At 41.3% G+C, this 24,307-nt stretch overlaps 1 protein-coding gene across 7 annotated transcripts in view; it reads left to right on the top strand.

Annotated features, from left to right (window-relative positions):
* Positions 1-224: 224 nt before the first annotated feature.
* Positions 225-24,307, top strand: part of LOC124553577 (zinc finger protein 724-like) — a 79,400-nt gene continuing 55,317 nt past the window's right edge. For 5 of the 7 annotated variants that reach the window (XM_047127423.1, XM_047127427.1, XM_047127429.1 and 2 more), the window contains exons 1-2: positions 225-301; positions 3,687-3,776. In XM_047127423.1, coding sequence (XP_046983379.1) covers positions 266-301; positions 3,687-3,776 — 126 coding nt within the window. In that variant the 5' untranslated portion in view covers positions 225-265. Of the gene's footprint in view, positions 302-2,598; positions 2,680-3,686; positions 3,777-24,307 lie in introns of all 7 variants that reach the window. The other 2 variants (XM_047127425.1, XM_047127424.1) reach the window with 2 other exon arrangements.

The raw sequence follows: 24,307 nt of genomic DNA on the forward strand, positions 1-24,307 counted from the left end.
TTGCAAACTGCGCAATCACGAAGAATTTGTGGCGTCCTGTGTGAACGGTAGCTCACAACGCCACTCCAGAATGACTTGTGGCGATACTTTCGTTGCGCGTGTGAACCCGCCTTAACAGCCACACGCGTACTAGTCGCGAAATGCTCCCCACATGAGGACAGGTATATCTTTGCCCTCTTTGCAGATCAGTAGCGTTAGTTTGTTCTTCCGCATTTATTATCTTAGAGCACAAGACAATAGCGTGTTGCAAAGTTGCTGCGAATTTATGTTTTTCCGAAAAGTGGTAAATTACGTTCTTCAGGTAATAGACAAGTGTCTAAGGATTAGGGACATGTACGAAGGAAAGACAACAATTTATTTTGGAACTAATTTAATACCTGAAGCAGTTCGCCAATGTCTTGTCATGGTGTAATGACTTCGTAACCCAATTGTATTTGTTTATTACGGTTGTTGGACACATTTGAACATAACTTTATTTGGTATTTAATTTTCTGTGACAAGATCACTTTCGGTGTATTTGGTTGTGGCTTTGGATGGTGTTATGAATTTCATACATAACTCTTTATTACAACTAAACAATTGCGTTACTTTCATCGAGTATGCAATTTTTCGTATTGCGTAAGGGAGTGGAATACTTAATAAAAAAGCCTTTTTCGTCTACTGTTGACAGTCATGATAAAGGCACGTTTTCACGTATGTGTAGTGTCTTGTGAAATGCTTGCTATTTTCGCAATGTATGATAAAATCGCTATGTGTGTCTCTCGTAACTTCGTAAAAGAAGCGGCCGAGAGTGTGATGTGAAGTTACTGGAACTGTTTCTCTGTGCTGTGATCCACGTGAAAGTCAGTGTTAAGTATTTGGTGACAGGCGGAAAGGGCCACTGTAAAGTTTCCCCATTGAAAATATTAGAATGGTTATGTTGACGTGCACACCGCATGTAAATATAATAATGTTTGTGAAGGGACAACCAGAAACAAAAGAGAATTTTTCTATGATCTAATGTATACCTCTTTCAGATTACAAAGTGAGCAGTTTGATTGTCATTTCTTTTGACACAGGGGCCCATAGTTATTACTAATCATTTCAGAGATTCGTTACATTGGGATGAAAGAAAGTGCTGTGTAATCCATTCATTCTGTTGGTTTTCAGTGTGTGTTTATTATTCGTCTAGTTCGTTCAGTGAATCGCTTAAGAATTCAAAGTGCAGCATAGAGTGGTATGATAATAATTACAGATTATATTCTGTTGTCACCATTTGTTAATAATGAAAGGATTATAAAACGCTTTGATAGTCAAGGAAAGCTTTGGAGTCCAACCATTTGTTTTGACCCTCGCTGTAAGCGTGTTATGTTGTGTGAAGTCCTTCTCCTGGGCCTCGGGTTTGTGAGTCGGGTCATGTCTGTACATAGTTGGCGTATTGCATTTGGTGGCGCGCGCTTGTGGGTGTTCATGTCGGAAGATGATTTATGTGTGGCATTCGGTGATGTGAATTTGTATAACAATTATGTGGATTTGCTGGAAGAACGTATTACAGTCGCCAGTGAGTTGATCTATTGTTTCAGGGGATTATGTGCTCATGTTGTTTGGTATGGACTGACATGTGTTAGTGTTTTCTTGTTTTTTGTTGGTATGGATATGACAGAAGAAATGTAAGTTATGCTATGCGGTTCCACAGGGTAACGATATGACAGTAATAAGGTTTATGCAGCGGTTCGGTGTGATTGCCTACAATGTGGGGTGTGGTGTGTAACGAGAATATGAAGTTAACTAAGAGTCCTGTCTCCTTGGATCAGTGACCTGTGTATGTGACTCTGACGCCACAACAATATTTTTAGATCTATTCAACGGAGGACCTTGTTTTAGGTATCAGGAAGATTGTTTTAGTCAAGTATTATATTGGTTAGCGTTCACCTTTCCATTTTTTTATGTGTGAATGGTATTAGTTTTTGTTTGTTCTATTTCCTTGTGGGTGTTGTGATTAGGACTAATATTCAGTGGGTTGGTTGGTTAAGGGGGGGGGGGGGGGAGGGTTGAGAGGTTGTGGTTGTTTGGAGGTTTTTGTTCCGTTTTTGTTAATTGTGTGTAGGGGGCACCTTGTTGTATTCGTTGGTGGCTGTGGTTGGTGAGTAATGTTTTGTTTTTATGTGCTTTTTAATGCCTTATATATGGTTTGTTTGTTTTGGTGTAGGCCTATAGTTCTTGTTTCTATTTTAATTGGCCAAGTAATCAGGGCGTTTCGGATTTTCAATTTGTCTGTGGGGTTTTGCTATCATTGGCTTTGTTTGAGCTATGTAGGTGAAGGGCATTAGTGATACAATGTTTTGGAGTTGCGCATTTTAGTTTCCTGATACCGGAGGCTTCATTTTGAACTCTGTAGTTCAACATAGTGTACATTTCGTGTGATTTTCGTGTTTGTAATGTTACGTTGTACGTTGAGAATTTTTTGTTTTTCACGTAGGATGTGATATTTACTTTGTGATGTTGTTTTTCGTGTCCTCGTAAATTTAGTGCCTACTTCCTACAGTTGTGCCGTTAGTTTCATTTTATTGCTAGAATGAAATTTTCTGGTGACGTTTGTATTTTTATTCACATTTGTAGGCAATGACATTATGGTCAACATATTGTATATGGTGGAACTAGGGGATGTCCTCACCTTGATGACGTCATGGGTCGAGCCAGGTGGGTGGAATCAGATGTTTCCGTAATGCACACTTACATTGTATTGTACCTCAGGATAGACTCAGAATCATTCCACTAACTTTGATGTAACAGATAACTGCGAGCTCCAATTTAACCTTCCTTTCATTGTCTGCAAAATTTGGTCAACTAGTGTACATTATGGTTTTACTTAGTAAATTCACTGTACTATATTAGTTTCTTTACTTGATCATAATGCCAAATGTAGAGTTCATCCAGATAAATCTCTCTCCCATAGTTCACAAAATAGTGCGATGTACCCTAAGCCAGTGCCCCATAGTGCATTATACCTTAAGCCGGTACTCTAAAGGAACTGTAGCAATCAATGTACATTTATAATACAATATTGCAGTGCCTGTATTGTTGAGGATGATGACACAATGGCTGTAGTTGCCGCAGCACTTATTCCTGCAGACATGCATGCATGTCCGAAGGAACATTGCGTCATTTCTCTTAACAGCACAGAAACTGAAATATCATATTTATTCACCAATACTGGGCAGTGACATCAAATTAAAAGTCCTCCCCTGTGTGGGAATTATGTAATGTGTGTATGAATACAGGTTGTGGCACAGGAACGATGACACACATAAGTTTGGGTATGGCTGTGAGTCGTGGATGGATAGCCAAAGTGGTTAAGGTGACCACTTGTGGAAAGCGGGAAATCCAGATTCAAATTTTGGTGCAGCACAGATTTTCATTGTCATCATTCCCTTAAACAGCTGATGGTTGTTGGTATTCGCAACTGTGAAAATATTTCAGTATTCATTTATTTGCATTGTACATGATTTTGAGATTGTGTTCTGACTATCTGTAAAAAATTAGGTCATGTTGGATGCTTGTTTCTTAGCCAGGGTCATATGTATTTCTTGTATAGTTTGTTGTTTGCTGCGGTCCATAAGAGACAGAAAATATTGTCTTTGAGCTATACCTCATAGTGACAATGGAAATTGAGTACAGCGGTTTTTATCTGATTGTCTGTTTTTCAGACGTGTACAGTGGCAGCCATGGATGACATGAATACTATCCGGATAAAACAAGAGATAACAGATGAGGTGCCTTCTGAGCTGGACCCTATGGTGAGTGGCTTCCTTTTATTTCATTAATTTCTGTGTGCAGTATGGTGTGTGAGTAAACATAATTCATATTTTGTTGCTGTATGAGTGAGTAATTCAGTCTCAATTTTCTAAAATTGAAGTGTATGTTCATGTGAAATATTACATGTTACAACACTACTTTATGTCATTGCTGGTGTGGAAGCTCTCTTACAATGGAGGTAGTGCACCAACTAATTCTTTGATGGTATATTTGGCTTAGTGAGTTTATTCCGATCTGATATATCTCTTTTTAAATGTCAACTTTATTGACCTACATAATACTAAAGTTCATTTTCTCATGAATGTTAGCAATGTCACTAAATATAAAAATGAAAAACATTACATCTTTTTACACTGTGTGCACCACGAATTTAGATTTCTATGGAATTGATTTAAAATAATTATTTCAGAAATGAGTGTGAAGACACACTTATTGTGTTCATCAGTCTGAGAAATATGTTTCATAATAATATTTACATTCTGCATTGGCTTCGAATATGCAAACGAGGCTTCAGTAAGGACTGATAGCAATTAAGTTCACTGTTAGAGGGATATCATTAATTGACATCAATTAATAGTTATGCAATTTCATATATGTATGCAGCTTTACTGTATGGTTAAAAGATAATGGCATCCTCTTGGTAAAATAGTCCCTCATTCGGTTCTACGGGCGGGGACTACTCGAGAGGACGTCGTTATCAGGAGAAAGGAAATTGGCGTTCTACGGATCGGAGTGTGGAATGTCAGATCCCTTAATCAGGCAGGTAGGTTAGAAAATTTGAAATGGAAAGTGGATAGGTTAAAGTTAGATATAGTGGGAATTAGTGAAGTTCGATGGTAGGAGGAACAAGACTTTTGGTCAGGTGAATACAGGGTTCTAAATACAAAATCAACTAGAGGTAATGCAGGAGGAGGTTTAATAATGAATTTAAAAAATGGGAGTGCAGGTAAGCTGCTACAAATAGCATAGTGAACGCATTATTGTGCCCAAGATAGACACAAAGCCCACGCCTATTACAGTAGTACACATCTATATGCCAACTAGCTCTGCAGATGATGAAGAAATTGATGAAATGTATGATGAGATAAAAGAAATTATTCAGATAGTGAAGGGAGATGAAAATTTAATAGTCATGGGTGACTGGAATTCGATAGTAGGGAAAGGAAGAGAAGGAAACGTAGTAGGTGAATATGGATTGGGGTTAAGAAATGAAAGAGGAAGTTGCCTGGTAGAATTTTGCACAGATCATAACTTCATCATGGCTGACACTTGGTTCAAGTTTCATAACAGAAGGTTGTATACATGGAAGAGGCCTGGAGATGCTCAAAGGTTTCAGATAGATTACATATTGATAAGACAGAGATTTAGGAACCAGATTTTAAATAGTAAGACATTTCCAGGGGCAGCTGTGGACTTAGACCACAATCTATTGGTTATGAACTGTAGATTAAAACTGAAGAAACTGCAAAAAGGTGGGAATTTAAGGAGATGGGACCTGGATAAACTGAAAGAACCAGAGGTTGTACAGAGTTTCAGGGAGAGCATAAGGGAACAATTGACAGGAATGGGGGAAAGAAATACAGTAGAAGAAGAATGGGTAGCTTTGAGGGATGAAGTAGTGAAGGCAGCAGAGGATCAAGTAGGTAAAAAGACGAGGGCTAGTAGAAATCCTTGGGTAACAGAAGAAATATTAAATGTATTTGATGAAAGGAGAAAATATAAAAATGCAGTAAATGAAGCAGGCAAAAAGGAATACAAACGTCTCAAAAATGAGATTGACACGAAGTGCAAAATGGCTAAGCAGGGATGGCTGGAGGACAAATGTAAGGATGTAGAGGCTTATCTCATTAGGGGTAAGATAGTGCCTACAGGAAAATTAGAGACTTTTGGAGAAAAGAGAACCACTTGTATGAATATCAAGAGCTCAGATGGAAACCCAGTTCTAAGCAAAGAAGGGAAAGCAGAAAGGTGGAAGGAGTATATAGAGGGTCTATACAAGGGCGATGTACTTGAAGACAATATTATGGAAATGGAAGAAGATGTAGATGAAGATGAAATCGGAGATATTATACTGAAAGACCTAAGTCGAAACAAGGCCCCGGGAGTAGACGACATTCCGTTAGAACTACTGGCAACCTTGGGAGAGCCAGTCCTGACAAAACTCTACCATCTGGTGAGCAAGATGTATGAGACAGGCAAAGTACCGTCAGACTTCAAGAAGAATATAATAATTCCAATCCCAAAGAAAGCAGGTGTTGACAGATGTGAAAATTACCGAACTGTCAGTTCAATAAGTCACAGCTGCAAAATACTAATGCGAATTCTTTACAGACGAATGGAAAAACTGGTAGAAGCCGACCTCAGGGAAGATCAGTTTCGATTCCGTAGAAATATTGTAACACGTGAGACAATACTGACCCTATGACTTATCTTAAAAGATAGATTAAGGAAAGGCAAACCCATGTTTCTAGCGTTTGTAGACTTAGAGAAAGCTTTTGACAATGTTGACTGGAATACTCTCTTTCAAATTCTGAAGGTGCCAGGGGTACAATACAGGGAGCGAAAGGCTATTTTTCAATTTGTACAGAAACTGGATGGAGTGGAGGGACATGAGAGGGAAGTAGTGGTTAGGAAGGGAGTGAGACAGGGTTGTAGCCTCTCCCCGATCTTATTCAATCTGTATATTGAGCAAGCAGTAAAGGAAAGAAAAGAAAAGTTCAGAGTAGGTATTAAAATCCATGGAGAAGAAATAAAAACTTTGAGGTTTGCCGATGACATTGTAATTCTGTCAGAGACAGCAAAGGACTTGGAAGAACAGTTGAATGGAATGGACAGTGTCTTGAAAGGAGGATATAAGATGAACATCAACAAAAGCAAAACGAGGATAATGGAATGTAGTCAAATTAAGTCGGGTGATGCTGAGGGAATTAGATTAGGAAATGAGTTTTGCTATTTGGGAAGCAAAATAACTGATGATGGTTGAAGTAGAGAGGATATAGAATGTAGACTGACAATGGCAAGGAAAGCGTTTCTGAAGAAGAAAAATTTGTTAACATGGAGTATAGATTTAAGTGTCAGGAAATCGTTTCTGAAGGTATTTGTTTAGAGTGTAGCTGTGTATGGAAATGAAACATGGATGATAAATAGTTTGGACAAGAAGAGAATAGAAGCTTTTGAAATGTGGTGCTACAAAAGAATGCTGAAGATTAGATGGGTAGATCACATAAATAATGAGGGGGTAGATCACATAACTAATGAGGAGGTATTGAATAGAATTGGGGAGAAGAGGAGTTTGTGGCACAACTTGACTACAAGAAGGGATCGGTTGGTAGGACATGTTATGAGGCATCAAGGGATCACCAATTTAGTATTGGAGGACAGTGTGGGGGGTAAGAATCGTAGAGGGAGACCAATCGATGAATACACTAAGCAGATTCAGAAGGATGTAGGTTGCAGTAGTTACTGGAAGATGATGAAGCTTGCACAGGATAGAGTAGCAGGGAGAGCTGCATCAAACCAGTCTCAGGACTGAAGACAACAACAACAACAACAACAACAATAATATTTACATTCTGCATTGGCTTTGAATATGTAAACGAAACTTCAGTAAGGACTGAGAGCAATTAAGTTCACTTTCAGAGGGATATCATTAAGTGACAGCAATTAATAGTTATGCAATTTGATGTATGTAGAATGAATCACTATGCAGCAGTGCAGTTGTGACAAAGCCATAGGGTTGCCCTTTGACTGTTAGCATGTTTCTTTGCTACCACCCTGTAAATTCATTTTCCATTGTCATTAATAATGTTCGTAAAACTGCAGGTATGATACAGAAAACCAAAGCAGTTGTTGGTGTAAATTAAAGGGCTACAGAGTTAAGCACTGTGAAGTTTCACTCAGTGCAACCAATTGGAGGCTGGTCAGCAATTGCTGGATAGACTAACTCACAGGGTGCCATTAGTCATTCTTACAGTGCTTCCTACAAGGACGGACGGGACTGACACAACTATGCAACAGTTGACTTTTGAACTACCTGCAGGTCCCAAATATGTTTCCTCAAGCATCTGTCAAAATCCTAAACTAGCTCTGAGAAAATTAGGGAAGTAACTACATATAATCAAATTTACTGAAAACAGTAATAGGTTGAGTAGAACCTGCTGATATCAGGCTTTGGCATTAACTCTTGATGTAATGAAAGTTGGCTCATCCTTAGGGTAGCTTAAGGTATAGGTTAATGTAAGGTGATTTTTTGATTTTGAGCTGGCAAAGCCAAAAAATGGGATATTGTAAGGGTCACTATTATTATTGTTGTGACATTTATTTTAGACCAGTTGGGTTTATTGACGGGCAGCTTTGGCAAGTTCCATATTTGGCATTACTGCCAGAAAGAGCCCTGTTACAATCTGGTAGCTTAAACTTACAATCTTTGCAAATTAATTGAAAATTTCAACTTTTTAGAATAGATGAGAACTAGTTTGAACTTCAACTCTGAAACTATTGCGAAGCCCCATGAAATCTTCTCACACTTCATTTGCCACTTTAGTTGGTAGACTGAATATTTTCGTTGACTTCTGATATTTATTTGGGTATGAATTCATTGAAAGCCACCTTTGTTGCCAAATTTAATAAAACGTAATATTTTTGGTTGGTTTATATATCATTTGCTAAACACATGGTGTCATCATTCTCTCCACAGTTCTACTTTGACATTGTTCCCATGGCTTTGGTCAGTGTCCATTTGAAGTCGTAATGGCTGAATGAATATTTGCCAGTTCCCATCTTAAAAGATAAATTAATAATGATGTCAAAGATTGTTGTATTTCCATCTGCCGTGAGGTTTCCATTCAAAAATTTTTTGGCCACCGGTCTGGTGTTCTCAGGAAATGTAGATAGCACTTTAATGATTCTGTTTCCATGCTGTCACTGTTTCATTTATCATTCTATCTCTTAACTTCACCATTAGTTTTTTCCACAATTCTTGACATTCTGCTACTTCTCTTTAAATAATAGATTTCTCCAGCTATCACACTTCTCTTTAGATCAATATTTAAAATCCTTAGTTCTGTTAATAGGACAGATACAGCCATTATACTACTCTCTCCTTTATTGTTGTTGTTGGAAATTTTCTTGTCTCACAAAAAAAATTCATATGCGTTATTACTTTTTTTCCTTTGTTGTATTCAGTGTTACGCAATCCACTCTTATCGGCACATGACCCCTAGATATTTAAAGCATTCTACCTGCCTTGTAAATGCTATGTCATTGATGTGTTTGTAAAAACTATCACTATTCAGTGTGACATATTGAGTTTCTGTGAGGCTCGCCTACAATCCCCGTTTGTCATATTCCTGATACAGTTAAGAGCCAAAGAAACTGGTACACCTGTCTTACATCATGTAGGGACCACGTGAGCATGCAGAAGTGCTGCAGCATGATGTGGCATGGCCTCGACTTATGTCTGCAGTAGTGCTGGAGGGAATTGACACCATGAATTCTTGAGGGCTGTCCATAAATCTGTAAGAGTACGAGGGGGTGGAGATCTCTTCTGAACAGCACATTGCAAGACATCCCAGATATGCTCAATAATGTTCATGTCAGGGGATTTGCTGTGGCCAGCGGAAGTTTTTAAACCCAGAAGAGTGTTTTTGGAGCCTTTCCGTAGCAATTCTGGCTGTGTGGGGTGTTGCATTGTCCAGCTGGAATTGCTAAAGTTCCTCGAATTGCACAATGGATACGAATGTATGCAGGTAGTCAGACAGGAAGCTTATGTACATGTTACCTGTCAGTTGTATCGAGACATATCGGGTGGGTTCCATATCACTCCAATTGCACAAGCCCCAACCATTACAGAGCCTCCACCAGCTTGCTGTGCTGAAATGCATAAATTATATTATTTGTAAGTTATTAATATTTATATTTGTTGTTCATAAAATTCATAACAATTGTAGCAGAGACATAAATTACACATATAGCACAGTGTTTAAAAGTCCCTGATACAAGCAGTGAAAACAAGCAGACATGGCAGCATGATTACCCCAGTCTGTGACAACTCCAATTTGTGTGGGCTTTTTTTCCTTCGTTTTTTACTATAGTTCAGTGTTAGAGCATGTGTAAAGTTGGTGTTCTGACTAGTCAGGCTGCAGCAGCAGTTGTAGCAAGAAGTTCATAAAGTGCTTTATTATTTTATGAGGCACATTAAGTTGCAGGACACTTACACATTAGGTTCTGACCACATCCTTTGTCACAAAATGAAAGAGAAACACCATTAATTCACACAAGCAAGCACACCTCATGCAAACATAATTACCAACCCTGGCAGCTTGGACCAGAGCTGCTTGGGGGTCCTGTGTGTGTGAAGTGTGCTTGATTATGCGAATGAATGATGTTTTTCTCTTCCTTCTTCTGATGAAGGGTGTTGCCGAAAGCTAATGTGTAAATGTCTTTTAATTGTGCCTGTCTGCAACTTAATGTGTTATCCGTACAGTAAGTAGTAATCTGTCTTTTCCTTGTGTTGTTGACATTCCAACCAGGAGTTTCCCTAGTTTTATTATCGAACAATTTAGATTTAAATTGGTTATTGTCAGCATTACCACGTCCCGTAAGAGCTTAAATATGGTCCAGGAAATTATATTCCACAGGTACAGACAACAAGCAGTCAGACAACAAGCTGTGCTCCAATTTAGAGTGGTGAGGTGTTCATTTTGTCTGGCGCCATTCGGCCATATGTCTTCCTACTGCACTTCCAGCGTCACATGTTGAGATTGTGGACGTCCATCACATCCTAATACTCCACGTGCTGCACCTCCCATCTGTGTCAACTGCCGAGAGCATCATTCACCTTGTTCGCCAGACCGCAGGATTTTACAGAAAGAGAGGAAAATCGTGGAATATAGGATGCTGGACCAACTGACCTACACTGAGGCTAAGAGGAAATTTGAGTGCCTACATCCTGTGACTATGACCTCCTCTTACGCTGGCGCTACAAAAACAGTTGTTGCCTCATCAGTTCCTCACATTCCTGTCGCCTCTCAGAACCAGGAGACTCCACCTGCCCCTTGATGGTGGGGGGCACTTCCTTCCCTGTTGCTCCCACACCCCCTATTTCGGAAGCAACACCGCCACCAACCATCGAGGATATCAGTCCCCACTTATGAGCCGGAGAAGTGTAAGTCTTCTTTGGCTCCTCTTGCTAGGAAGGGGTCCCTTGGGTCACTGCCTTCCCAGGTTTCTGCTAGTGGAAGGGATGACACCTGCCAGTGTCTGAAGAGCCCAAAAGCAGCTGGTCGTAGGGCTTCACGCTCATCCTCAGTCCCGGAGACTGAATGAGTGAAGTCCTCCCAGCCAGGAGAACCCAAGAAGCAGTGAGAGAAATCCAACAAGAAGGTCCCTAAGAGCAAGGGAATTGCAGTGGCACCCACACCACCACTACCTACAAGCTCTGCTTCTGTGGATGAGGCCGCTGAGGACCTAGATCTCCAGCCAAATGCGTTACATGTGGCAGGGTTCCCATGGGGGTGCATGTCCACCTCCGTCCCTTCGTTGCACCAACTGTATGGATGACCACACTGCTTCCTCTAGAGATTGCCCCATTTTCAAAGATGAATGGCTTACTCAGGAAACCAGAGTGAAGGAAAAGGTGTCTACATTTTAGCTCATAAGGTTTTCGCCTGTCGCTAGCCCACTGTGCCTCCAGCAGGTAAATATAGCACTGTCCTTGCATCTCCTTGGCCTTCTAAGGAGGCAGCCATGCAGACTTGTGATCTCACCTTTAGTGCCACGGTCGTCAGATTGGCCAGTGCAAAGATTGCCAATTCAACCTCCACACTATCACCTGCTCACTCTACAGCTCACCCTTCATTGGCACCTGCTCAATCACGAGCCCCAAAATCAGACACCCAGACTTACAAAAAAGAGCCTACTCGCGAAGATTTTTTACATACCCCAATTTCACAACCGTCGATTCCTCCCTCATCTCAATGTCCTGTTTCCAAGAAGGCTCATAAGAAACGAAGTTCCTCTCCTTCTCCGCCATGGCATCTGGCGGCCGATCAACTGACCAATCGCTGGTGGCAGGAACTGCCCCCGAACAACCTATGGATCAGGATCTTCTGCCTTTGACTGAATGCCGTTCCACGCTGTTGGCCTCCGGCTCTCAGAAGTCGTTGAGTTGAGAGCAACCGTGGTAAGATTCTTCCCTTTTCTGTCCACCCTATGTCAATTATCCACTGGAATATCTGCAGCATTAGAGCTTATCGGGATGAATTATCAATCCTCTCACGATCATACTTGCTGGTCAACTTCTGTCTTCAGGAAACAAAACTGCGTTCCCACGATCGCTTTGTTTTCCCTCATTTCCAATCAGTACAGTTTGATCTCCCGTCTGTTGATGGAGCTCCAGCACACGGGGGACTCATGATTCTTCTCCATGATGCTGTCGATTATCACCCAGTCCCCTTAAACAGTTCCTTCCAAGCTGTTGCAGTCCATCTTTCCCTTTCTGGATATGTCTTCTCTCTTTGTACCGTGTACATTCCATCATCCACACCGATGACAAGAGCACATCTCCTTCATCTCCTTGGTCAGCTCCCAACCCCCTATTTGCTGGTTGGGGACTTCAATGCCCACCACCCGCTTTGGGGGTCTCTGTGTCCTTGTCCGCAAGGCTTTCTATTGATTGACCTCTTCCACCAAGCAGATCTTGTTTGCCTCAACACTGAGGAACCTACATTTTTGTCTGCCTCCATGACAAATTTCTCTCATTTGGATCTTTCAGTCGGTACTGTTCAGCTAGCTTGGCGCTTTGAATGGTTCACTCTTGCTGATACACACTCGAGTGACCATTTTCCATGTGTCCTTCGATTGCAGCTACAACTGCCATCTGTGACCTGAAACGCTAGAACTTTGCTCAAGCCAATTAAACACTTTTTTCGTCTCTAGCGACATTCGATGACCGTCACTTTCCTAGCATCGATGATCAGGTCACCCATGTCTACCGAAGTTATTCTTACAGCTGCGGAACGTTCAATACCTCGCACCTCCGATTTGCCCCCGTCCCCCCAGTTCCTTGGTGGAATGAGGCGTGCTGTGACTCAGTACGCGAGCGGAGACATGCTCTTCGCATTTTCCGCCACCATCCTACTTTGGCCAACTGTATCCGCTATAAGCAGTTACGTGCGCGATGCCATCGCATCATCTGCGATAGCAAGAAGGCAAGCTGGGAGTTATTTACTAGCTCTTTTAACACTTTCACTCCCTCCTCAGAAGTTTGGAGTTGAATTTAGTGGTTACCTGGTGGTGCACCTAGTTTTTCCCTGATCACTGGGCTCACTGTCGCGCATGATACCTTAGTGGACCCAGTCGCAATTTCTAACTCATTGGTCAACACTTTGCGGAGATTTCGAGCTCTTCGAATTACCCGCCAGCCTTTCTCCCAAAGAAAGGTGCAGTGGAAGTGCGGCCTGTTGCTTTCTCATCTCAAAATAGCGAAAGCTATAATACTGTTTTCTCCGTGTGGGATCTCCAACACGCACTTTCTTCTTCTCACTCTTCTGCCCCAGGACCAGATCGTGTCCACATCCAAATGTTGCTGCATTTATCCTACCATAGTCTGCTTTACCTCCTTCGCCTTAATAATCAAATTTGGACTGACAGTACTTTTCCCAGAAGATGGCGGGAAGCTATCGCTGTTCCTGTACTGAAACCTGGAAAGGACAAACATCTCCCCTCTAGCTATCGCCCCATTTCTCTCATGCGTAGTAGTTTATGTAAGGTTTTAAAGTGTATGGTGATTTGCCATTTAGCCTGGTGGCTGAAGTCCCGGAGCCTTTTAACACCCGCCCAATGCGGTTTCCGAAAGCATCATTCTGCAGTTGACCATATTGTTGCTCACTCCACTTATATCATGAACAATTTTCTCAGGAAATGCCGAGTGGTAGCAATATTTTTTGATCAGGAGAGAGCGTACGATACCTATTGGAGGACAGGCATCCTCCGCAGAGTGTTCTCTTGGGGTTTTAGCTGTTGGCTACCCCTGTTTATTTGTGAATTTATGACAGAGTGCACGTTTAAAGTGCAGGTGAGCACTACTCTCTCCTTTACTTTCTCCCAAGAAAATGGGGTGCCCTATGGCTCCGTGCTAAGTGTTGTACTGTTTGCCATCATCATAAATCCAGTTATAGATTGTCTCCTTCCCGATGTCTTGGGCTCCCTCTTTGTGTACAATTTTGCGATCTACTACAGCTCTCAACGGACCAGCCTTCTTGAACGATGTCTTCAAGGATGTCTCAATCGTCTCCACTATTGGAGCATCAAAATTGGCTACCCCCTTTCCCCCAGTAAGACCGTTTGTGTAAATTTTTGGCTTCACACGGAATTTCTTCCGCTTTCCCTACATCTAGGCCCTGTCGACCTTCTGTTTGCAGACGTCGCTAAATTCTTGAGACTTGGGTTTGACAAAAAACGGTGCCTGTCCTCACATGTTTTCTATCTTTTGGCTCACTATCTGCGATCCGTCAACACTGTGTTCTGAGTGGTCCCTCCTGGGGAGTGGACTGAGTGGTCTTTCTCCGCCTATGTTGCGCCTTAGTGCACTCAAAATTGTACTATTAGCATAGTTTACTCCTCTGCTCGGCTGTCTATTCTTCGGCATCTCGACTCTGTCCACCACCGTGGATTGCTTTTAGCATCTGGAGCTTTTTAAACCATCCCTGTGGAAAGCCTTTATGCTGAGACTGCTGAACCTCCGCTGTCCAATCGGCGAGCTGTCCTTCTGAGTCGTTATGCTAGCCGTCTGTCTTCCATGCCTGCTAATCCGGCCCATGACCTTTTTTCGATGCCTCCATGGATTTGGGATATGCAAGACGCCCTTCCTCTCTACTACCAACAGGAGTCCACTTCCGTCAACTGCTAAGATCTCTTTCCTTCCACGTTCCTACAACTTTCTTGACAACTGGGCATACAGCACTGCCTTGGCTCCGCCTCTGGACCTGCCTGCTCCGTGACCTTTGTCAGCTTCTCAAGGATGGTACCCCTTCTCTCGTTTTATCGTTGGGCATTTGCTGCTCTATGCGCACGAATGAAGGATGCCGTATTTATTTACACTGCCGGCTCAAAAACATAATTTGGTGTTGGGAGTTCCTATATTGTTGGCGACACCCGCGAAGTCGTCTGTTATGCACTTGTCGGCATCATACCGTTCATCCGGAAGCAGAACTTTACCTCGCTGATGATCCCTTCACTGTAGTGGAGACACATTGATATTTAGGACTGGTTTTTGATGCCCTGATTAACTTGGCTTCCTCATCTGCATCAACTTGCTTGGAACTCCAGGCAGAACCTCAATGCCCTCTGCTGCCTGAGCAACACCAACTGGGGTACAGATTGCTCTACGCTGCTGCAGCTCTACGGAGCCTTTGTTCAATCCTGCCTTGACTATGTGAGTCTGGTTTAAGGTTGGACCCAGGGCACCACTGTGATGTTCGACTAGCGACGGGAGCTTTTAGGACGAGTCCGGTGACCAGTGGCCTGACAGGCTGGAGTTCCTCCATTGCAGGTCAGGCATGCACAACTGCTCACCAGTTACGTTGCACATGTTCGTAATTCTCCTGTGCATCCGAATTACCGTCTTGTTTTCCCACCCTCGGCAGTTCATCTCCAGCATTGGCGGCCCAGGTCAGGGCTTACAATTGCTGTTCACATTCAATCCCTTCTGTCTGAACTGAAGTCCTTGCCTTTACCACCTATACTTGAGGACCTTCTGCGTACGCCTCCATGGTGTACACCTAGGCCGCGGCTTCGCCTGGATCTTTCACATGGCTCAAAGGACTCCATTCACCCCGGGGCTCTCTGCCGTCATTTCCTCTCAATTCTTGACATGTACAGAGGGCATGAAGTGGTTCGCACCTACGGCTCGATGGCTGATGGTCACATTGGCTTTGTGTATGTCCATGGAGGACATATTGAACAACATTCGTTGCCTTATGGCTCCAGTGTTTTCACTGCAGAGATGGTGGCTATATCTCGTGCTCTTAATCACATCCGTTTATGCCCTGGGGAGTCGTTTTTTCTATGTACTGACTCGTTGAGCATCCTACAAGCTATTGACCAGTGCTACCCTCTTCATCCTTTGATAGTGATCATCCAAGAGTCCATCTATGCCCTGGACCAGTCTGGTCGTTCAGTGGTGTTTGTGTGGACCCCAGGACATGTCGGAATCTCAGACAGTGAACTTGCTGACAGGCTGGCCAAACAGGCTATGGATATTGGCATTCCAATAACTGACCTGCATTTGTTTTTACGCCGCCAGGTTTTTTGGCTTTGGAATACGGAATGGCATAGTCTCAGTACGCACAACAAACTGCATGCCATTAATGAGACTACGAATGTGTGGCAGTCCTCCATGCAGACCCCTTGCAGGGACTATGTGGTTCTCTGCCGGCTCCGCAATGGCCACCCTTGAGCAACCCACAGCTACCTCCTGTGCCGTGAAGACCTGCCTTAGTGTCAGTGTGGCACCTGGTTGACAATGGCCCATATTCTGGTGCACTGTCCAACTTTGACTGTCCTCTGATGAAACCTTTGGTTACCGGACTCGTCGCTAATTTTATCTGAAAACGTCTCATCAGCTGATTTAGTTTCACATTTTATTCGTGAGGGTGGGTTTTATCATTTTATCTAAGTTTTAGTGCATCTCCTTTTACCCCCCTCTGTCCTCCACCCTAGTGCGTTTAGGGTGGAGGTTTTATTGTGTTGCAGAGTGGCTGGCTTCTCCTTTTTATTCTCATGGTCAGCCAGCTATGGTAATCCGTTTCGTTGTTTTAATCTCTTCTACCTGTTACTTGTGTTTCTGTGGTTTTCTTCTCTCCTTTTGTCCATTTAAGTGTTCATGTGGTTTTTCCTTTCTCTCTGTTTTGTGTTGTCAGTCTTGCTTGTTATATTCTCACCCTTGTGGCATTGTTTTATTCAGAACAAGGGACCGATGACCTATCAGTTTACCCCCCCCCCCCCTTTTAAACCAACTAACCTTAATTACGAAGACTGCTAGCAGATTTTGAAGTGTCACATGAAGGTCTTTATTTACAACAAAATAAACATAGATGAAATGCAGCTATCGTGGTACTCACTAACATTTGTGTTATTCAGCTGTGGAGGCACGAAATGATAAAGACACCGTATTTCACACACACATAAAACCTGTTACATGGTACTGGTACCTGGAATACAATGCTACTGTAATATCACCAGACTTCTGGTGAGTTAAACAGTTCCAAGTTAGTGCTGGATCTCGGTTATTGTTTGTTTTTTCAAATTGTAAACATTTATCCATTTTTAAGTCAGTACCACTTTTGATATTTAATAAGAAATTCTCTTTGGGTTGAGCGTTTTCTGTAAATCTGTCACTTCTGCCTTCATTAAAGTTGTGCTCCTGCTGCTGTTGGAAGCTTTGAGCTGTGAAGTACAAATGGCTGCAGACAACAACAATAGTTGCTCATAGTGCTGTGACAATACTGATGAGGTGTTACCATAGATATGTGTTACAAACTCATGTTATGTCATTTGTTGTGATAGAGGTGCAAAGCAACCATACCAAACCCACCTATTTTGCTTGCTCTGCAATAGGCTTGTTTCTTCTTAGCTGCCCCGACTTGTGGTCGTGACTCACTAATCATCATGCCATTGTTGTTTACAGGTAATTATTGTTATTGCACATCCATTTTTAGTGCTCCGTCATCTCATATTCCTTTTATCATTGTGTTTTTTGTACAGTACTGCACTGTGAAGTTTTTAGTGCTTACTGTTTATTGATTGTGTGGCATAGTTCTTCTGTATTTGTTACAGTACTGTATATATTTGTGATTGTGTGTGCTGTACAGCTTGTGTGTGTGTGTGTGTGTGTGTGTGTGTGTGTGTTTTCAAAATGTCAGAAGTGAATGATACACATGTTACTCTTTCATTAAATGAAAAGTTAGCAGTGCTACGAAAACTGGACACAGGGTAATCACTCGAAAAAATTGCAAAGGAACTCATCAGAGGGTTCATGATAACTAAAGAGTAGAGAAGAATTCGGACAGACTTTGAATCATGTAGAGTGACAGTAGATGGTGAAAATGCTCTTAAGAATTGCAGAACATTGAAAAAGCCTAAATTTGAACTGCTTGATAATGCATTGTGGATGTGGTTCCACAAAGAAAGGAAGAAGGAAAGGAGCCTGATATCTGGGCTCATTATAAAAGAAAAGGCAATAGCTTTGGGGGGGGGGGGGGGGGGGGGTGATAGAAGCCAGAAGCGATTTAGCAGCTAGTGAAGGCTGGATTTATTGCTGGAAAACCCATGATGGCATTTGGTGTGTTTCAATTTCTGGTGGAAAACTATCTGCTGATACTGAGGTGGCTAAGGAGTTTTGTATGAAGTTCCAAGGAACTTCTGAAGAAAATGAAGTGTTAGATTGCCTAGTCTATAACGTGGACGAGCCAGACCTGAACTATAAAATATTTGCTGCATCAAATGAAACTGAGAAAGGAATGAAACATAAAAAGGTTAGGCTAATTGTTGCTTCTTGCAGCAGTGCTGATAATTCACACAAGCTTCCCGTTTGTTATTAGGATATGTAAGAAGCTTAGGGCATTCAAGAACATTACCAACTTATCTTCCTTTCAAGTTTATTACTGCAATCAAAAATTGCTTGTATGGACTGGAATCTTTTCAAATCTTTTTTTTGAGAAGTTTGTTCCTTCTGTTGTAAAAGACTTGAAACAAAAGTTCTCTCTTTGTGCTCTGTTGCTGTTCGATAATGCCTCATCAGATCCATCTGAGGAGGATCTCGTGAAAGGGGACAAAAACGCCATCTTCCTTCCATCAAATATCACATTGCGTACCATACCAATGGAACTGGGAGTAATGGTTAAAGAGGCAGTATCGCAGAAAGTACGTCAGCTCAATTTTAGAAAAATACCAAGGAGGTTGTGATGTACTTGAAGCTGTGAAATCCCTCAATGTCAGAGATGCTACCTATACAGTTGCTGATTCATGGAAGGAACTAAAATCTGACATGCTGCAAAAATCTTACCATAAGCTTCAGGTGGAAGTTATGACCGAATCTGACCAGTTTGAAGGGGAGCAGAATGACGTCACGCAGGATGTCATTAAAGATCTACATACTGTACCACCAAATGCCCGTGCTAGTGAAGTGAGGAGTGGATTTTCTAGTGTGACAAAGACTGTGAAATGAGTGAAGAGGTCCATGACGATCGTATTATTGCTGCTGTTTTGCAAGAAAATGGTGAAGAAATTGTGAAGGTCTTGGCTGGTGAAGACAGACCCCCTACCTGGATTTCACACATTGATGCCAAGTATGCTTTTGTTATTGTCCTTCAGTACATTGAGCAGAAATCAACTGCAACACCTATGGACATTTTGTAGACCAAGAAATGGAGGAACAATACAGCTTAGTCCAGAATTTTACCTTCTACACAAAAGATCTTTAACTGACTTTTTTCCTAAGTGATTTTTTACTAGTGTATAGGGTACCTTCAGTTTTTACTGTACTGTACATATGTATTCTGTGTATAGTGCAGTAGATAGATACTGTAGTGTGTTGCTCTTTTTCAGTATGTAATAATAAGGGGGTTGTGGAGTTTATTGCAGTGTTTTTACTGTAGAGAACAATATGCATATGTATAGTAGTCCCAAAACTGTGAACAGAGGGGTCAGTTTTACATGATCAGTGGTCATTGAATATATTTTTATTCTTGCAGAGAAACTTTTTTCTTTAAAAAAGAGCCATCATGTAGCAGCACAGAATCATGCTACAAGGTTTTAACATCTGCTAGACAGGTCTGTATTTCTGTACGTGTTTCCTGTGACTTCTTACAAATTAGTGTGGACTTTGCCTCTTTATAATCACATGCAACAGACCATTGTTTTGGTAACTAATAATGATGTTGCCAATGTGGAGCCAGTTTTACCCCAGATTTTTTTATTGAATCTGTTGGCTACTCCTTTAGGCTCTGTAGCCTCCTCTGTGTTCAGCATTTTCATCTGTTGTGTATTCCATATAGAATTTGAGATTTTTGTAGCTATTTATTTCTAGTTTCTCGTTTTTAATTTTGTTAGCACAGTGCTATTGTGGTTTGATTAGAGTAACTCTGAATCTTATCTTGAATTCTGCAGTTTTCTAACATAAGGTGACTTTGTGGCTCAGTGGCAAGTGTGAGGCTACAAAAATCCAAGTCTGTAAGGCTTCTTTCTGTGTGAGCTATGATTTCTCTTGTTTTGATGATTTCTGTGCATGCAGGTCAATGTCAACAAAATAATTTCGCATTCAAAGGAGGAAGTTGGTGATTGAAATTTCTTGAGAAGATCCTGCTGCAGTGAGAAACGCCTTTGTTTTAATGATGTCCATGCAAAATCCTGTATCATGCCCATGACACTCTTTCCCCATTATCCCGATAATATAAAAATGCTGCCCTTCTTTGAACTTTCTTGCTGTACTCTGTTAATCCGGTCTGGTAAGGATCCCACACTGTGAAGCAGTACTCCAAAAGAGGACAGACAAGTGTAGTTTAGGCAGTCTCTTTAGCAGATCTGTGCACCTTTAAGTGTTCTGCCACTGAAACACAGTCTCTAGTTTGTCCTACCCACATTTTCAATGTGTTATTTCCAATTTAAGTTGTTCATAATTGTAATTCCTAGGTATTTAGTTGAATTTATGGCTTATTGTGTAATCAAAGTTAAATGGATTCCATTGAGGCTTCATGTGGATGACCTCAAACTTTCCATTATTTAGAGTCAATCGCCAATGTTTGCACCATGGATAAACAACAGTAATATCTGCATACATTATCCCCTAAATCATTTATATAGATAAAGAACAGCAGAGGGCCAATAATACTACCTAGGGGAAATTTTGCCCAGCATTTCTTTCATTGCTGGCAATGATTTGTGTGTGTAAAAAATGCAAAGTTTCACAATAGTTTGTAGTGTCTGTTAAATATTAGTCAATGAAGAGGTCGGAGGAAGGTTGCGGCATACCACACTCGGTAGAACCATGCTTCGTAGAACACTGCAGTCATAACAACGTCTATGTTGATGGGAGGTTTAGTTAAGGTTTACATTTATTTTCTCTGACATTTCATGACATGTATGTGCCAATGGCGAGCAAGTGAGCCATTCTTAGCTCTGTCATGTCCTTTACTTAACTGCATCTAGGCTTTACAAAGGGCTCTCCAAATGTAAAAAAAATATGAGAGTACATTCCAAATGTACTGTGCTACTTACCTGGTTTCTTCCTGAGAGCACTGCACCCGTGGCTTCTTCTTTGTGCAGTAACATAGGCTGCAAAATATACAACTGAGGCTATCAGAAATTCAACAAAGAGTTTGATATGAGCCTTCAGCTCTGCTTGGAACTGGCTGACTGTCATAGGTGCAGAACATGATACTGTTAATTGAAAGCTTCACTTCTGACTTGGTAACAGATGTAATCTTCATAACCCTTTCAGCCGATGGCCAAAACAAGAGCTGAAGAGGACTTCAGAGTCCATAAAACTTAATTGTTGCTACATCTACATCTACATCCATACTCCGCAAGCCACCTGACGGTGTGTGGCGGAGGGTACCTTGAGTACCTCTATCGGTTCTCCCTTCTATTCCAGTCTCGTATTGTTTGTGGAAAGAAGGATTGTCGGTATGCCTCTGTGTGGGCTCTAATCTCTCTGATTTTATCCTCATGGTCTCTTCGCGAGATATACGTAGGAGGGAGCAATATACTGCTTGACTCTTTGGTGAAGGTATGTTCTCGAAACTTTGACAAAAGCCCTTACTGAGCTGCTGAGCGTCTCTCCTGCAGAGTCTTCCACTGGAGTTTATCTATCATCTCCGTAACGCTTTCGCGATTACTAAATGATCCTGTAACGAAGCGCGCTGCTCTCCGTTGGATCTTCTCTATATCTTATATCAACCCTATCTGGTACGGATCCCACACTGCTGAACAGTATTCAAGCAGTGGGCGAACAAGCGTACTGTAACCTACTTCCTTTGTTTTCGGATTGCATTTCCTTAGGATTCTTCCAATGAATCTGTCTGGCATCTGCTTTACCGACGATCAACATTATATGATCATTTTAAATCACTGTTGTGCACTTGAACTGTGACTCATAGCTGCCCAATAGAGTTTACACCACATCTCAGATGAGATCCTCTGGCAAACCTGTAGTGTTGACAAGTCTCTTCTGTCCTGACAAAGCTGCTGTTTCTCTCCGACATTGGGGCTCCTAGTGATGACCCACAAACTGAGTGGTGTGTGTGTGTGTGTGTGTGTGTGTGTGTGTGTGTGTGGGCGCGCGCTTGCGCGCATGCAAGTACACACGGATTATTACTTGTGAAAATTAATTGTGTGTATATATTATAGGAACTACAGTGTATGTATTGTAGCTATCAACATGAACATAAATTAGAAACTCTCGTACTTAGGTTAAGGAGTACAGGTACCTGAAGTGATTGTCCTCTGATTCAATAACTGAGACAGTAATGCAAATGACTAATGAAACTCAATTGGTAGTGAAATATTTGACACATTGTTGGATATTATTAAGGACTCCTCCATCAGTTTTACACCTGTTGACATAATGATTATCAGAAGGTAAGTACCATTCATCATACAGTCAACATGAGGGTCATACACAGCAACAGAAACAGCCATAGTAGAGTAACTTGCTAATAGCAGCTCCTGACAGAGAAAATAAAAATAAATCTTAGTACATCATCATTTGTGCATAAATATTGAGGGACGTGCCACTGTACGTACTGTCGCAAACTTTTTTCGGTTACTTTCTGAATGAGCCCTATAAGCTTCATATTTTTTCTCTTCAACAAAGTCATGCAACCAAATTATCATAATGAAATTACAATGAAATCCAGACCATCAGCTGCTTACAGGCGTTGATAAGTATCAGCGGGGACAGTTATTTATGTGATGTTTGGATCTCACTTTCAACAATCACGGTTACTGTTTGTATCTATTATAAACTCCATCACAAAGTCCATGGTCCATGAAAGCGTTTCTATATGCCTGTATCTCTGTACAGTTTACCATGCCTCTGCACAAAACTAGCATAGTCCCTGTGGGTATTTAACTATCAGATAGCAGTTACTAGTAAGATGAAAGGTTCTGAATGACTCACATCTACATGTACCTCTCCATCAACATGGCTACTCCTCAAATTGCACTTAAGTGCCTGGGAGAGGGTTTATTGTACAATCTTCACACTAGTTCTCTATTATTCCACTCTCAAACGGTGCACAGAAAAAACGAACACCTGTATCTTTCCATGTGAGCTCTGACTTCCCTTATTTTTTTATGATAATTGTTTCTCCCTCTGTAGGTCGGCATCAACAAAATATTTTTGCATTTGGAGGAGAAAGTTGGGGATTGATATTTGTAATTACTAGGAATTTAGCTGAATTTACGGCTTATAGATTTTATTGATTTACCATGTAACTGAAGTTTAACAGACTTCTTTTACCACTTGTGCAGGTGACTCATGCTTTCCTTTATTTAGGGTCAGTTGCCAGTTTTTGCACCATACAGCTATCCTATGTACATTGTTTTGCAATTGGTTTTGATCTTGTCAAGATTTTGTTAGATGATAAACAATCTACGGTGGCTGTTCAGATTCTCATAAATCATTTACATAGATAAGGAACAGCAGAGGGGCCATAACACTACCTTGGGGAACACCAGATATCACTTCTGTTTTACTCGATGACTGTCAGTCAGTTACTATGAGCTGTGACCTCTGACAGGAAATCACAAATCTTGCCTCTCTTGAATATTGGTGTGACGTGTACAGCTTTCCAGTCTTTGGGTTCAGATTTTTCACCAAGCAAGTAGTTATATATAATTAACTAGGAGTCATTGCATAAGCATACTCTGAAAGGAGGTAATCTGAACACGGAAGACTTACTTTAATTGATTTAAGTTGCTCCACTACTCTGAGGATATCTGTTTCTCAGTTACTCATGTTGGCGGTGTTCTTGATTCAAATTCTGGAATATTTACTTCATCCACTTTGGTGGAGGAATTTCAGACAGCTGTATTTAGTAACTCTGCTTTAGCAGCACTGTCATCAGTGGTGTTTCTGTTGCTATCATTCAAGAAAGCTTTGAATGTGCTTTGCCGCTAGCCTACTTCACATATGATCAGAGTCTTTTTGGATTTTCTGCCAGGTTTCGAGACAGTTTCACTGTGGAAACTGTTATAAGCATCTCACATTGAAGTCTGTACTAAATTTTGAGCTCCTGTAAAAGATTGCCAATCTTGGAGATTTTGTGTTCATTTAAATTTGGCTTACTTTTTTCATTGCTTCTGCTAGTGTTCTGACCCATTTTGCATACCATGAGGGATCAGCTCAATCTTTTGTTAATTTATTTGGTATAAACCTCAGTTGCTGTTGACACTATTTAATAAAGCAAGTAAGCTAAATGCTTTGCACAAAGAAAGTACTTTCGGCTGCTGG

This window comes from Schistocerca americana, chromosome 11, assembly GCF_021461395.2.
Source record: "Schistocerca americana isolate TAMUIC-IGC-003095 chromosome 11, iqSchAmer2.1, whole genome shotgun sequence".
NCBI classification, from domain to species: domain Eukaryota; kingdom Metazoa; phylum Arthropoda; class Insecta; order Orthoptera; family Acrididae; genus Schistocerca; species Schistocerca americana.